This window comes from Choristoneura fumiferana, chromosome 26, assembly GCF_025370935.1.
Source record: "Choristoneura fumiferana chromosome 26, NRCan_CFum_1, whole genome shotgun sequence".
NCBI classification, from domain to species: domain Eukaryota; kingdom Metazoa; phylum Arthropoda; class Insecta; order Lepidoptera; family Tortricidae; genus Choristoneura; species Choristoneura fumiferana.
The window spans coordinates 6478484-6495706 of NC_133497.1; the positions used below are offsets into that span (position 1 = coordinate 6478484).

The window sequence follows — 17223 nt, forward strand, 5'->3', positions numbered from 1 at the left end:
ATTAGGGGTGCTTATATCAAAAAGCGCATCATACGATTGCGCGGAACGCTAGAAGCGGCGCGCGGTCGTCGAACCCTACTTCACTAGGGATCCCTACTAAAATAATTAATTAATATTAAAAAAAAAAAAAAAAAAAAAAACGGACACATGACAATAGCTTGACACCAATTTTATTGACCTAGTCCCAAAGTAAACAAAGCTTCTGTTATGTGTCCTAGGCAACGGATAAACATACTCAAATATATAGATACATATTTAAATACCTAATAAACACCCAAGACACGCGAACAAACATTCGTATTATTCATACAAATACCTACCCCGACCGGGGATCAAACCCGAGACCTCAAGCTTCATAAGTAGTCAGGTTTCTCAAACCACTGAGCTAACCGGTCGTCTATCCTTACCAACATTATAAATGCGAAAGTCAGTTTGGTTTGTTCTCCTTTTATGCTGAACCGTTTACAATGATTCATACATCATAATAGAAGTAGAGACTAAATATAGCAAACCTTAACCTCGAAAAATTACGAGTTATCTAATCGGAAGGGACAATGAGTACTTTATTTTTACAAGGTAGCTGTTTTTGGGTCAAATATTGCAAGATCATTTTGACCCGCTTCCAGTGGTCGGATCGAATGGAAATTTGGTAGCTATACATTATCTAAATTGCATGACATCACAAATACAGTCAACAAAAGGTATATTCGGCAAAATAGTTTTTAGCAGATACTTGGGAGTTTTAAAAAAAGTGTAGCCTTTTTTTAAAATTTTGGCGAAAATATGGTTTTTCCTACTCAGAATCAAGAGCACAATCGCTTCCGATTATTTAAAAAAATGTCCCCATTTTTTCATACAAAATTTTATGAGTCAGTTTTGTACTGAGTATATGAAAAAAACGTCGGGTATTCTGGGTAGAAAAATAGCATCTTTTTTATCGAGGGACTAAAATAAGCCAATATATACCCGAGGTGGTTAGCCACCCGAGCTTTAGCGAGGGTGTCTATTTATCCGAGGTTTTATATTGACTTTTAGTCTCGTAGTGAAAACTCTATTTTTCACTTCGATTGCGAGAAGAAAATAGTCAGTTTAGTACAAAAAGATTTAATCAAAAAATAAAAATAAATCTTTCTAGATTTCGGCGGCAAAAGATTATCAATTATGTCTTTTGCTAAAGAGCAAAGCAAAGAGCGAGCAAAGGCTCGACATCATAATTTTCACTATCACTTGACGACATTGTGAGAATAATCAATTTATTCTAATCATTTACGATTTACGCTCTACAACAATTTCAAAGTTTTTGCGGTAAGTATTTTTTACCAACCAGACACAGATATAACAAAATCGCATCGGCGAAATGGGACCATTTCGCCGATGCGATGTACACAAATGGAAAAATAGAATGGCGCCACCTTCCATGCGGAAAAAGCATAGAACTAAGACCACTACGTAGACTAAGAACGTAACATTTTCGTCATGAAAATGGTACTACAATCTTATTTTTTGCAAGTAACTGGCTGTTTGAGTTTATCTACGAGTAAGTCACTCGAAATAAATTAAAAAATAATTACTTTTACTCCCTAGGGACTAAAGTACTCACTTTACTCCCGCCTCGTAAGGCTATATTGACTAACTTTTAGAGCATGAGAAGTGAAAACCATATTTTTTCCAAATGTCAAAAAACAATAAAAAACCAAAAAACTTTTTTTTGAAAACGCCCACTTATTAAAAATACAAATTCTGGGCCCAGAAGTTAGATAGGCCACACCTGGCCCGCGGGCCGCAGTTAGTAAGTGGTCTAGTACGATAGCAAAATACGCATCCCCTTGCCGAATCCCGTTCACTTTTTGCCCCTTAAACAACATGGCGTCACGGCTGTCACGCAGCGCGCTATTGGAAAACTTTGTGCTTCCTTTATTGTTTTGACAACAATTTGACTCGGCGTTTGAAGTACTACATTTAATTTAGAATATGTCAATCATCATCTATCATCTAAGCCTATATACGCCCCACTGCTGGGCACAGGCCTCCTCTCAGAATGAGAGGGCTTGGGCCGTAGTTCCCACGCGGGCCCAGTGCGGATTGGGAACTTCACACACACCATTGAATTGCTTCGCAGGTTTCCTCGCTTTCCTCACGATGTTTTCCTTCACCGTAAAGCTCGTGGTAAATTTCAAATGTAATTTCGCACATGAATTTCGAAAAACTCGGTGCGAGCCGGAGTTTGAACCCACGATCCTCTGCTTGAGAGGCCATAGGTCAAACCACTCGGCCACCACGGCTTTTATGCCATTACATTGTAACCCAAAAAAAATTGTGAAACACGTAATCAATGTACCTACATAGGTACAGACGTTTTTATATAAGTGGCAATGGAATGAATATGAATAAATATAAAAACTCAAAACCTAGTTATTAGGTACCTATTTCATAACAAATCTGTCCTTCATGTATTTTATCAGGCCAGCCTTGCCTTGATAAGAGTTGTAAGTTACATTGAACAAGCATGTCAAGGTTTCTAACCGAGCCACTGGATTTTATGGGGGGAGGGGGAGGCCTTTGGCTAACAGTGGACATGCAACAGCTGACATTTTATAGTTGTTAAGTTTATTTTCTCAAACATGCTCGGAAATGTATGCGTTAATGACACGAAATGGAGACATGAAGTTTCTTGTTTATGGCTCCCTACATTACTTTTGGCCTAGGGCCTAGGCCATAAGGAAGTATGAAAATCTATTATTGTCCGCTGCTCTAACTTTTTAAATTTGCTTATAACATTAAATAGAGAAAGGAAAAGTACAAACAGCCGACCACCACTACTCTGTTAGCATTGGCGACATTGCGATGCGATGTGAATGGATGGATGGATGCTGGTTTTGCTGATTGTACTTTTTGTTAGCTGTACTTGCATTCATCCAACTTACATGTTATACCAAATTTCAAATAAATTATTTCTATGTCACATTGGTTAAAATTCGCGGCCTTACCCATTTGGCCCTCCACACAGGACAAATTACATAAGCGCTTATTTATAATCTATTCTATGCATTATATTTATAAGGTCTGAAATATAGTTATTTGTGTCACAAGGGAGCAAAATGGTGTATTTACGGCGAGGGCGTATATTGAATCCAGAATGTAGCGAAGGATTATACAATAGAATCCTGAGCGTAGCGAGGGATTCTAAAGCAGAATTCTGAGCGTAATGAGGGATTCAAATGTTAACGCCCAAGATGAAAATAATTTTGCTCCCGAGTGGCTCATACAACTTTTCACACCGAGCATTAAGAAACTTGAAAAAAAAATATGAATATTATTAAAGAACAACCAGCATAAAAATTGGCGTGGCTTTACAATTATCAACTTCATAAAATGGCATTTGCAATAAAACACTTAGAAAAGCCTTGAACAGAAAAGTTGTACTTTGCTCCCTCTCGTCAGGGAGGAAAAGTTACTTTTCTGAAAGAGAGGTGTGAAAAAAGTATTTATGTCATTTCTTTATAAGAACAACATCCTTAGTAATATTATACATGACAAAGTGAGTAATTGTTTCTTTATTAATTAAAGTAGCTTTTGCCCGCGGCTGCGCTTGCGTGGAATTCGATTATCGCTGTTCCCTCGGCAACTGTACATTTTTCCGGGATAAAAAGTAACCTATGTCACTTTCTGGCCCACAAACTATCCCTATGCCAAAAATCACGTCAATCCGTCGCTCCGTTGCGACGTGACAGACGGACAAACATACAAACACACACACTTTCGCATTTATAATATTAGTATAGCATAGTATGGAAGGATTTAGTGTGGGGATAGTGTGAGATCCTAAAGAGGACATGGGATAGTTTTTATCCTATTTGTGGTACTTGCAGGTGCGCGATAATCGAACACTTCGCAGATCGCTGGTAGTCGCGGGCAACAGCTATTTGATATGGAGGTGGTTTTAGAACCTGAAAAGTGAGTTTTTTTATCACTAAACATTTTATAGCCGGTAAACATGGTGATGTGTGAAGTTTCGCTTGGCAGAAACTTTTTTCCACACAGTGTTTCTGGAGCGGTAGTTACAACTTAGAGATCTTTAAAAAACCGGCCAAGAGCTTGTCGGACACGCCCGAAATAGGGTTCCGTAGCCATTACGAAAAAATTAAGTTATATTTTTCTAAGGATTTCGTATTTGGTACGGAATATTCCAAGTTTAGGTATATTTTATACCTTAGGCTGCTATTTACTCTTAAAGTACTAATAGTTCTCAAGAAAACTTAACCGTTATAGTTTTCCTTGTAAGCTTGATATAATTACTACTATAATTTATAATATAATTACTATTACTATTATTACTATTTTAAAATACCTATCCAACGATACGCCACACTACAAGGTTGGATGAGAAAAAAAAATCATCCCCACTCTACGTCTATGGAAGGTACCCTAAAAAAATATTTTTTGAATTTTTTATGGTGCCATTTGGTCGGCATAGTTTACATATATATTCGTGCAAAATAACAGCTTTCTAGCATTGATGGTCCCTGAGCAAAGCCGCCGACGGACAGACAGACAGACAGACAGACTGGTTCCGTTTTTGCCATTTTGGGTACAGAACCCTAAAAAACAAGTTTTATGATGGAAGCCCCCCTTAAATATTTATTTTATTTTAATTTAATTATTTATTTTTAAAGTGATTATACAACTAAATATTCTATGAATATTTCAACCGTCTACCTGTTGCCGTTATTAACATCGAACAAAAAACAGCAAAAAAAAAATCAAGTGTATTGTATGGGAGCCCCCCTTAAATATTTATTTTATTCTGTTTTTAGTATTTGTTGTTATAGCGGCCACAGTACCTAATACATAATCTGTGAAAATTTCAAGTGTCTAGCTTTAACAGCTCAAGAGATAGAGCCCTGTGACAGACGGACGGACAGACAGACAGCGGAGTCTCAGTAATAGGGTTCCGTTGGCACCCTTTGGGTACGGAACCCTAAAAAATAAAAATGATGATAATTAAAAAAAATAGAACCGAATTGATAACCTCCTCCTTTTTTTGAAGTCGGATAAAAACAGCCATTTGATTGCATTATTTGTTCCGACGGCATTGTAGGTAAGTTTGAAGTCGGTAGGCAGCGCGAGCCAGCAGAAGAGATAGAAGCCCAAAAATGATGAGATAGACAACCGTAGATCCGACTCACGCTTGACCGGTTTTTACTAAAGTCATACCTGTGAAAATACCATTCGAAAATGATGAGAAATTATTTTTGAAAAAGAGAAGCAAATTATACCTAACTAGCTTTCCCTCGGGAACTGTGCACTTTCCCGGGATGAAAAGTAGCCTATGTCACTCTCGGGCCCATTAACTATCTCAATGCCATAAATCACTTCGATACGTCGCACCGTTGCGGCGTGAAAGAAGGACAAACATACAAACACACAATTTCACATTTATAACATTAGTATGGACTTAATCTTGCCAACGAACCAAAAATAAAATTTCTTTATTTGTATAAATAAATTGAGCTAGAAATAGCGTTATAATGGAGATGCAACTATCAAAAGATACCGTTTTTTTATTAACTAAAAAATAAAATTAATTCCTTCATTCTTATTTTTTAATTGAATACCAATAAAAGTTAAAGAAATCGAAATAGCCAAACAAAGAACGTGGATTTTGTACATTTTTCACTGCACCGAAACCCCGGAGCCATAAAACTGACAAACGGTGCACCTGCATGTAATTGCATTAGATTTATTTTGCACCATTGATACAAGAAGCACAATATGTAGCACCTTACCTTTATACAGAGGCTGTATTATCAGCCGCATTCACATTATTTATCTGTCGTGTCGTGTTGTGTCGTGACGGAGAGAGAGAGAGAGTGTCCCATGTCAAGTGTCCCATGTTAAATGTCAAATGATAAACTAAAAGAGTTTCCTTGCTCACCCGCGACCTTCCGATATCTAAGCTTACGCGAAATAAGCGTGTTCATGCAGTTCCTCCACCTCCACACTCGGTCGCGGGTGAGCAAGGAAATTCTTTTAGTTCATTGATATGGATCTCCGCAAAGTAACGCCTGATTCAATAAATTGTCCCATGATATTTATTTATTATTGATTTATACACTGTGATAGAAAGATGTGACCTACCTATTGTGGTGCAAAGTAGGTACTTAGTGAAAACAATTGTGATTCCAAGTCTCTTAAACATTGAGGCCTCAGGTTGGAAAAAATTGATGGATCCTGAAGGGAAACTGCCTTAACTCATAGTTATCTAATTCTAAGTATTTAAAAGAAGCCGTGGTAGCCTAGTGGTTTGACCTATCGCCTCTCAAGCAGAGGGTCGTGGGTTCGAACCCCGGCTCGCACCTCTGAGCTTTTCGAAATTCATGTGCTGAATTACATTTGAAATTTACCACGAGCTTTGCGGTGAAGGAAAACATCGTGAGGAAACCTGCACAAACCTGCGAAGCGATTCAATGGTGCGTGCGAAGTTCCCAATCTGCACTGGGCCCGCGTGGGAACTATGGCTCAAGCCCTCTTGATCTGAGAGGAGGCCTGTGCCCAGCAGTGGAACGTATATAGGCTGGGATGGTGATGATGAAGTATTTAAAAAGATATACAAAAATACTGCATTCAAAGATTTTCATCAATGATTTTTTCAATGAGGTACCTACCTACCTATTCGCCGCAATGCGAACTAGTTAGAAAAGATGAAGCGAGGGCCACGATTTATTTTGCAGGTCTAAACTGAGATTTACATACATCTAAGCGGGAGTCGCGTTACGAAAATTCAAAAAAATGTGTCAATTTATCAATAATGTCAAAATTATCTGAAATGTGCACAGTTGGTAGCAAATGTCAAAAGATGCCGCGTCCAGCGCTCGCACTTAGCTTCGCAGTTCCTTGGTATCGGGCAGATTATGATATTAAATTGTTTCACGGAGGCAAGACGCCCAGGACCGCACTCGGGTTATCATATTTTTGAATTTAAATATTGTTTTATTTCTTAGAGAGAGAGAGAGAGAGAGAGAGAGAGAGAGAGAGAGAGAGAGAGAGAGAGCCAGCCCAACCAATCCAAAAGGGATGTTTCTTTGAGCATCGCCAGTAAATTGGTTGAAATTGACAAAAATGTTGCATGTAGAGGTATCAATTTTTTCGAGGTTTTTTAGCATTTTTATAATTCGCATTCGAAAGGGAACATTGACGAGATTTTAGTGAGATCAACAATCTATATACTATAGCTGTTTAAAAAAAACAATTTGTCTTCCACCCAAGTGGCAATATGTAGATAGGTAATTACTTCTACCTTCTGCAAAATCATTTATTTAAAAACTCAAACAAACTCAAACTCACAACATTTATTGACAAGAAAAACACACTACATCACAACAAAAACACAGTAAAAACATAAATAGGAAAAGAGAGGAAAATAAGAGATATTGTGCTGTAGTGTGATGCCAAAAGGACTCAGCTCAGCATATGCCGTAGCCCTCTAACCAGAGCTGCAGCGCTGGTTTTCAGCTGATTTATTAGTTATAAGTATTCAATACCCAAAACAATGTTTTTTTTCATGTTCTACTTAGATGACGTATAATAAAAACCTCCCGAAACCGCGATTCCAAGTACCTCCCTGTCCCAATCAAAGGCTTTAGGACCGCAAATCACTGCGGGACCACACCCCTCTAAATCTGGCCACGCCTCGCGCCGCGCACGCGCCGCGCCAGCCAATCAGCGCGCCCCATTTTCCCCCTTAATGGGGGTAAAGGAAATCATGCACCCTCAATTGACCGCTCTATGCGATGTCATTTTTTTCCCGCCAAACCGATCGTTTGACGTCTAGCCACGCCCCGGCTCCAATTTTAAAATGTGCTTTTAATCATAAACCGCAATCGCGTCGCGCCAGCCAGTTCGCTCGGTTGTCTAATTGCTTCCAAATTAACTGGCAATGAACAATTACACTCAATTTGGACCTAATTAAAAAAAATGTGACAATGTGGCCAGTGTTTTTAAAAAAGGAACAGAAGCTAGTGTAGTTAAAAAAGTTAAAATGATGGAGCAACGTCCGTCGCCGTCGATTTACCCGGCCAATTTGACCGAGTTACTAGCCGTTTCATACCAACACAACACTGAAAGACTTTCAATAGCCGACGGATTCGGCGAAAGTTTCGCCGAGCCGAATGACCGTTCATCCTCTCCCGTATCTACTATAGAAGAGGACAGTCAGTCAGCGTTTGGCGTTGACTTGACGGGGAAGGCGACGAATTTAGCGGGAAAGTCTTTTACGATAGCGGCCATCTTGGGTTTGACGAATGCTGAAGAGGATGCTATGAACTTGAGTGTGCAGGAGCGATTGCAGAGTCAGCGGCAATTGCAGAGTTACCTGTATGCAGGGCACGATATACAGAGGCTGAACGACGGGTTCTGCAGAGGCATGGTACCGCCAGGCATGCGACAAGGTATATCCTAATCCTAATAATATTATAAATGTGAATGTTAGTGAGTGAGTATGTTTGTTACTTCTTCACGCTGAAACGGCTCCACGGATTTAGATGAAATTTGGCAAAAAGTTAGTTTATGACCTGGATTAAAACATAGAATACTTTATATCCCGATATTCCCACGGGATAGGGATAAAATATCTAAATAACAACCGCTGGGCTTAGAGTTTTGAAATTTGGTATGTAGGTAGCTGGACAACTAGAATAATACATAGGCTACTTTTTATTCCGATGTTCCCACGGGATAGGGATAAAATCTCGAAATAACCGCTGGGTTTAGAGTCATGAAATTTGGCATGGTTGTTTTAATTTAACGTCAATGACCACGATGTTATTTTAGGGAATTGTCCCGAGAATTTATTATAAAATCCCGGAATTTCAATTCAACTGCTGTATCTAATGATTTACGTGTGATACATAAAGATCTGGGTGACCGCAGTAGGGTATTTATTTATTTGTTAGTGTTTAAGGCTTTGCACGCGTAAAGTACTAGATCCAGCCGTTGAATGAAATTCCAGGATTTTATTCCCAAATAATATGTCGTAGTCTTCATTCACGTTCCACTAAAAACAACCGTGCCAAATTTCACGACTCTACACCCAGCGGTTGAGATTTAGAGATTTTATCCCGATTCCGTGGGAATATCGGGATAAAAAGTAGCCTACTATGTTATTTGGGATGTCCAGCTACTTATCTCCATCCCAGCCTACCTCCCACTGCTGGGCACAGGCCTCCTGTCAAAACAAGAACAAGAGGGCTTGGGCCATGTTCCCACGCGGGCCCAGTGCGGATCCAGCAGTGGGGGTCCAGCTATCTACACACCAAATTTCATCTAAATCCGTCAAGCCGTTTAAGCGTGAAGGAGTAACAAACATACCTAGCCTACACGACACGCTCATAATGCCATTTCATTAAAAAAAAATAACTTAAAAAAATGTATTAAGTATATGTATAAAGAAAATAAAGTTAAATTAAAAAGTTCATTGATGCAATGAAGCTTTGTATAGATAACTAAATTACAGTTAAAAGTGCTACAAACGCTTTTTAGGAAATTCAGCCATTTTCTTTTGTTAGCATTTTTTCGGTACCTTGAACCTTGTGCTTGAGCTCGAAATATAAAAAAAAACAGTGACAACAGTTCGAGACATTTATAAAGACACAGGCAGCCCACAGCCCACATATGGCAACTGCTCTCATCTGTGGGCAGGGGCTCCCCAGTACCAGCTTCTCCCTCTGGACCGCATACAACGGAGAGCGACTCGAATAGTCGGCTGCCAACGAGTTTCTGATCGACTTGACTCTTTGGCGCTGCGTAGAGATGTAGCTTCACTGTGCATCCTCTATCGCATGTACAACGGGGAGTGCTCCGAGGAGTTATTTGGGTTGATCCCTGCCGCATCCTTTCGCCACCCACCTACACGACAAAACTCAAACTCACACTAAAACTCAAACACAACATTTATTGACAAGAAAAACACACTACATCACAACAAAAACACAGTAAAAACATAAATAGGAGAAGAGAGGAAAATAAGAGATATTGTGCTGTAGTGTGATGCCAAAAGGACTCAGCTCAGCACACACAACACTTCCATCCTCACCATTTAGATGGTTGGCGGTCTCTACTGTGCGTTTTTCCAGAAATTTCCTGCCTCGCACAGCAAAACTCTGGAATGATCTATCGCCTGCGGTATTCCCGGACCGATATGACCTTCAAATTTTCAAGAAAAGAGCGTACTCCTACCTTAAAGGCCGGCAACGCACTTGTGACTCTTCTGGTGTTCCAGGTGTCCATGGGCGACGGTAATCGCTTACCATCAGGCGATCCGCCTGCTCGTTTTCCCCCATATACCATAAAAAAAATTATAAGTTTAAAAAAAAGGTAGAAGGAATTTGATCTTCACGAATATGGCTGCTCAGATTGACTTATCGTAGTCAAAACAAAATGTGAATTTAAAAAGTAAAAACTATCAGTAATAAAATTGCATACAATTCATTTTTAGGGTTCCGTAGCCAAAATGGCAAAAACGGAACCCTTATAATAGTTTCGCCATGTCTGTCTGTCTGTCTGTCCGCCCGCGGCTTTTTTCAGGGACTATCAATGCTAGAAAGCTGTAATTTTGCATGAATATATATGTAAACTATGCCGACAAAATGGTACAATAATTTAAAAAAAAAACAGTTATTTGTTTGTAAAATATTCAACTTTAAAGTGCAAATTTTCATTAAAATCCCTCTAAAATCTAAACCAGTGGGTGCAAAAATTTGAAAAAATTCAGGATGGTAGTAAGTCTACCAAACTTACAAGGAAAACTGTAACGGTTAAGTTTTCTTGAGAATTATTAGTAGTTTAAGAGTAAATAGCAGGCACGGTATAAGATACCTAAACTTGGAATATTCCGTACAAAACGTATTTTTTCTTAATGGCTACGGAACCCTATTTGAGGCGTGTCCGACACGCTCTTGCCCGTTTTTTTTTTTTTTAATTTGTGGTAGTCTACAGGGAAGAACTTCGTGTACTACGTTTGCGACAGTTAGGTTTTACACACAGTTTACATTTCCGAGCATAATGGAGAAAAAATAATATCTTTCTTCGACATTTGTATAGTGATTCATGTACTTTTTAACCGACTTCAAAAAAGGAGGTTATCAATTCGGTTGTATTTTTTTTTATGCTTGTTACCTCAAAACTCCGTCATTTATGAACCGATTTGAATTTTTTTTTTGCGTTCGTCTAGTATTGTCTTCAATTAGGTCCCATAAGCACCAAATCAGGATCGGATGATTGGATCTTAAGGAAATCGAGGGAACTCTTCAAATGTTGTATATTGGGACACCTTTATTAAATTGGATATATTGAGTAGTGCCTAGGTAACTCGTGCATTTGCTCTTGAAAATCATCATGAAGACCATAGTTGACCATTGGAGTTACTACTCAATGATAAGTATTTCACGGGTTGATATTTAATTACTTTGACACAGTTGCTAAGCAATTTATGCTCCTCGTAATGCATATGGTAAAACGGGTGGTGAAGCAAACTCCTCAATAATGAAGCATCTGCATCGGAAAAAGCAATCTTTCGTAAAAGGTGACGAGCAGTTGATATTAAACTATTGTATCTTAGATTATTTACACTAAAAATCGTGAAAAAAAATATAACAAAAAATTTAACAGACTACAAAAAACCATGAAAATAATTTTCTACCAGTCTGAAGTCGGTCGGTGCCTCAGCACGAGCCAGCAGGAGTGATTTAAGCCCAATATAAATTGCGTAGGTGAGGTAGATGACTATTATTGACTAAAGATCCGACTGACAACAGACAGGTAGAAAATTATTTTCATGGTTTTTCGTGGTCTGTTAAATTTTTTGTTATATATTTTTTTACAATTATTAAGTTTCAGTCATTACTATCTAATACATATAATTTTACCTTTAAACGAGCAATTCTTGTATATAGTAAGTATAATTACAATCTCGGAAACGGCTCCAACGAATTCGATGAAATTTGGTATATAGGGGTTTTCGGCGACGAAAAGTCGATCCAGCTTGGTCTTATCGCTGGGAAAACGCTTCTTATCGAGTTTTAACCCAAGCGAAGCTCGTTCGCCCACCCAGGTACTATTATTAGAGTAGGTAACAATGTTATTAATGTATTCTGTTGGTGTAACGAATAAATAGGTAAATAAACAATGATAAGTAATGTAATGTTTACAATAATGTGCTGTTTGTCTTATATACTTAACTCTTTTTGCTCTGAATCTATTAATTGCTCAGTATTGTTATTAAATAACCTAACCTAGCCTACAATTTTCTATAGGACGACTACTTAAAATTTTAAGAAATAATTACGGTTTAGGCGGGAAAAAAATATGACTAACAAAAATTCTGATAAACATTAAATTAGGACTTGCATAAAATTATACTTGACTAGATATGAACCGGGTGCCGGGTGAAACAGCCCTTTACGTTTGTCCTTGCGGATTTGAGAGCCCCGGAGGTCCATAACGTGCAGTTTGTTGCAGACAGCCCGCGCCCGGAGCCCCGGCCGGCGCAGTCCCGAGCGCCGCGGCACTCCATCTCCTGCACCACCAGGTAACACCAGCTGCAAGCCAACACCGGCCTTGTCCAATGTCCTTTCAGTGTCGTAAGCTATCTCCAAATAAAATTTCATCACGATCGATTGTGTTGATTGTATTGTGTAATGTTAGGTTGATAGTGTAATAAACAAACCAACGAATATACTCACTTTCACATTTATAATATTAGTAAAGACTACTTGTTCTCCCGCGGGAACTATGACGAATTTGGAGTTGAAATAAAAAATACAAAAAGACTCCAAAAACCCAACCATAATATTAATAAGGATTAAAATAACCGTGAATCATTAAAAACTGTTTATTTGGTTTCTTGAGGATCATATAGAAGTATTTTTGTGCAGTTCAGGTCGCAGCAAACGTATCCGGACAATCTTCACGCCGGAGCAGCTGGAGCGGCTAGAAGCAGAGTTCGAGCGGCAGCAGTATATGGTGGGGCCAGAGAGACTGTACTTGGCGCACGCATTGCAGCTCACTGAAGCACAGGTAAGGACACAGTATCAGGCGGGCACCATTAGCAAACGATAGCGCAGAGCGGTTATACTGAACAGTCATGAAAGCCATCCTGGCTGGAATACCTAGAGCGAGTTGCACTGAAGTGTCGGTACATGGTAGGGCCAGAGAAACTGTACTTGGTACAACTGCAGATAACTGAAGCACAGGTGATGACATGTTATAAGTAGCAGTAAAGATCGCCCACATCCCTCATAAGTAATTTACGTCCTGTTGTCGTATTTTGACAATATTGGGCAAGCCGGTGGGAATGAGGTTCTATGGACGCTTCGCCACTGATAAGTAGGGCACCGGTAGCAAACGGTAGACGGAGGCCATTCAGTGGCCGTATTTTCTAACGCGCGGGTGCTCACGACCGCATTCATCGTCTCTTTCCACGTTTATCACTCTTAGCATTAAGCTGCACCCGGTACAGACATGTAATGAATAATGTTTTGCCATCGTGTTTTATGCGAAAAGTTCTTTTCACACCTCTCCTTCAGAAAAGTAACTTTCCTCCCTGACGAGAGGGAGCAAAGTGCAACTTTTCTGTTCAAGGCCATTTTTTGAAGTTGATAATTGGAAAGCCACGCCATTTTCTATGCTTGTAGTTCTTTAATAATTTTTTTTCAAGTTTCTTAATGCTCGGTGTGAAAAGTTGTATGAGCGACTCAGGAGCAAAATTATTTCATCTTGGGCGTTAACACTTGAAACCCTCATTACGCTCAGGATTCTGCTTTAGAATCCCTCGCTACGCTCAATCCCTTCGCTACATTCTGGATTCAATGTACGCCCTCGCCGTAAATACACCATTTTGCTCCCTTGTGACACAAATAACTATATTTATCTCGCTTTCTAAACTAACTTACTGAATTACTGAAGCTAATTGAGACAGCTGTAAATACGAATTTATGCGACAAAATATGCTGGCAAACCATTATTCACTGCATCTGTATGTTACCGATATCCCTAACTCAGTTCCCTTTCAGGTGAAGGTCTGGTTCCAGAACAGACGCATCAAATGGCGCAAGCACCACCTGGAAGTGACGCAGCAGCGGCTGGCCGTGCTGCAGCGGCACCGGCCCGAAGGAGACGAGGACTAGTTAGCAAGAACTAAGTGCTAAAAGAACAGAATAGGCATCATTCGACTGCATTCGGTATGATCGTGAAGGAATATGACTTTTTTGAAGAAGAACAAGTTTTAACAAGTTTCCTGACGTGTCACAGTACTTAAAATACAATGGTGAAGGCCTTGATTTACGTCTGAGGGACTACTCCGAAATTCAAAAATCGAGGTTCGTATCGTCCTATTCCTCTCGCTCTCTTATTGAATAGTATAAGTGTAAGACGGACGGAGCGACACGAACTTCGTGATTTACGTCTGGTCAGACTACGAGTATGTGGTTTAGGTATAGTTACATCCACTCCACATATACCTTTATCCTACAGATGTGCAAGTTGCAGAAAGTTTCCAAAAAGTAGGAAAGTAGGAAATTTCTGGAAATTTGCACAATAAATATAGGAAATTTAAATTTAAGAAACGGAAAGTTTCAATACCCATACAAAATTGTGAGAAGTTTCCGAAATTTACCTATATGAAAAATTCCGCAATTTTGGAAAGTGGCATGGCACATCAGTACTTTATCCTCCTGAGTCTTAATTTTTTTAACAGATGTACCTAGTATTTAAGACCCAGACGTACGTCAGCTTTGTTATTTTGGATTATAATTTCAACAATCTTGAAATTCGTTACTCAATTAACAATTTGTGCTTTATAAAGTACGCGAGGATTCGCAAGGGTATAGGCCATTTGGTTCAGCTTATGAAGAGATTCAAGGGCTGCAGTTAACCCCGTAAGTTGGTGCAGTTTCTTGGCCAAACCTAATGTCTGCTCTCAACAAAACTTCTCGCAACAAAATTTCGGAGGTACCTATATGAAGGTGTTCATTTAGACTTGAAAGAAAATCCGTGCAAGTCGCGATACATTACGACTCACGATTAACCCAACTCGTTCACTTTACAGCCTCGCAATGTAATACAAATAAACAGCACGGCATTACTTGCAAGTTTAAATTGGACTCCAGAATGATAGCGGCAGACGGATCACCAACCAACCGTGAGCCATTCCAAGGCCGATCATTTATGTAGAATCTCTAAACCGTCATTGGTGATGAATCTGATATAATTTTGGCGACAATAACGGCCAAATTGACCAATAGGGCTAAAAATGCGTCAGAACTGGCGCTGCATAACTATAAACAATAATGAGTGAATACTCCACGCAGGGTTTCTCAAACTTATGGCTCCACGTACCCCTGTTAAAGTTTCTAGACGATGGGGCTATAGTTCGAGTGGCATTATGGTTGTTTAGTCTCGCGTTAAACACTCTACTTTTTACTTTGAATGCGAGGGAAAAAACAATGTTCTGTACAAAATTACAATATTACTTTTTAAAAACGTACGCTCGACTAATGGACAGGCCATCTCTTCGTCTTCATTATTTTAAATACGTGTCCGATACATTCTGATGATCTAATTGATAGACTAGTTAGATATATTTAGGTCACTATCCTACCTATTCTTTCCTTTATTCATGAAAAAATACAGACCAGTTATGAGAAAAAATATGCTACGTCTACTCGTATAGCTAATAGCTATATACCATCAGCCAAATATGTGGTCTACCACCCTAAAGTTGATAATCGTTTGCACATGCAAACGCATAAAACAATAATGCCAATAGACGTGTCTGTCAACTCGAAATTCGACTTTAGCGACATATCCATTTGATAGGAACTTTAAAAATTGATAGACCACTTATTTGGCTGATGGTACATACCTAAGGGCTTAATAAAGATAAACCATCAGAAATCAAGGGTTTATGAGTTCGGGGGGTTTGTTTTCGCCCTGGGTTGAGAACTCCACGCTACGTGATTGCTTTGAACTGTTAGCTATAAGATACTGTCCTTATTTTCTATAATGTTTTGAGAAACCCATATCTCTATAGCTGTGTATGTATTGGTAGGCGGCGAGTCTGAGTACCCGCGTTTAATTTAATTAATTTTATATTCCAATAGAAAGTTTTGTGGTAGTTGTAAGTATAATTTCTATGGTTTGAGTTTGGCTATTACCAATGTTAAAAAATTAAGGTCTTTCTAGACATTAAGGGGCTGTTTCACCATACATTGATTATGATTAGTGTTAACTGGCGGTTAGGTGGGATGCCGTCTCTATTTGTTTTGTTAGAATAGACGGAGACGGCATCACATTTAACCGTCGGTTAACGCTAATCAATGGATGGTGAAACAGCCCCTAAGTCTCTACCTACTACACCGTATCAAACCATGACCGTATAAGGGACGTGTCAGGCAAAAATATATTATTTGTATTGAAAAGTATGAGACTGCCCACTAGTAAGTTTCTTGACCAATCGTGGCCGTTTCTACCATGCACGGAGCGTCAAAAACGGTGCCGATACGCTGCTAATGGGTATTTGGAGTCTTTTGAATGATACACATACGCACCGTGTACAGACGTTTATTCCATTCCAGCCAACAATGTATAGGTAGTTACAGTTCGGATCAGAGTGCTTACATACGATATGATATGATTCTTGTATCGATGTGATGAATATAATTTTAACAACGTGCCACGGCCGCGAGTCGTAGAAGAAGAGTTACTGATCGTTGATTGGCCGGTTCGAACCGTGGTGCACAGATTGTGTAATTAAATTAAAATAGTGGCGGGATGATGCGACGGCGCTGCTGGTCGCTAGTGGCGCCACAGGTATGACACGCCGTGGAAATGTTGTAGTCCGTGTCGCTTTAGATTCTGTGCCGTCCGTCTGTGTTACGGTCATGGTATATACCTAGTGCCATCCACGAAGACGCGTGATTTTGACAAAATTAGACATTAAAGACATTGTCATCACCACGCACGCGTCATCGGGAATGACTCTAACTATACATGTGGTATACAGTGTAGAGTGTAGAACCTTCAACATTTTCAAGACAAAAATATACTTAATACCTATTTTCTTTATGGTTGGCACAACAATGCGGCGAACCAGAAAGTTCTGTACGTTTTAGTTTAGATAAGTGCTAGGGCTCGCCTAAGCTGTATAGTATATTTGATAAACAATGTACA

General features: G+C 39.3%; 1 protein-coding gene across 1 annotated transcript; it reads left to right on the top strand.

Moving 5' to 3' along the window:
- Positions 1-7824: 7824 nt before the first annotated feature.
- Positions 7825-17223, top strand: LOC141442685 (uncharacterized). Its single transcript, XM_074107735.1, has 4 exons — positions 7825-8447; positions 12514-12583; positions 12930-13071; positions 14067-17223. Exons 1-4 carry the CDS (start codon positions 8039-8041, stop codon positions 14178-14180), a joined length of 735 nt encoding a protein of 244 aa, XP_073963836.1. The 5' UTR covers positions 7825-8038; the 3' UTR covers positions 14181-17223.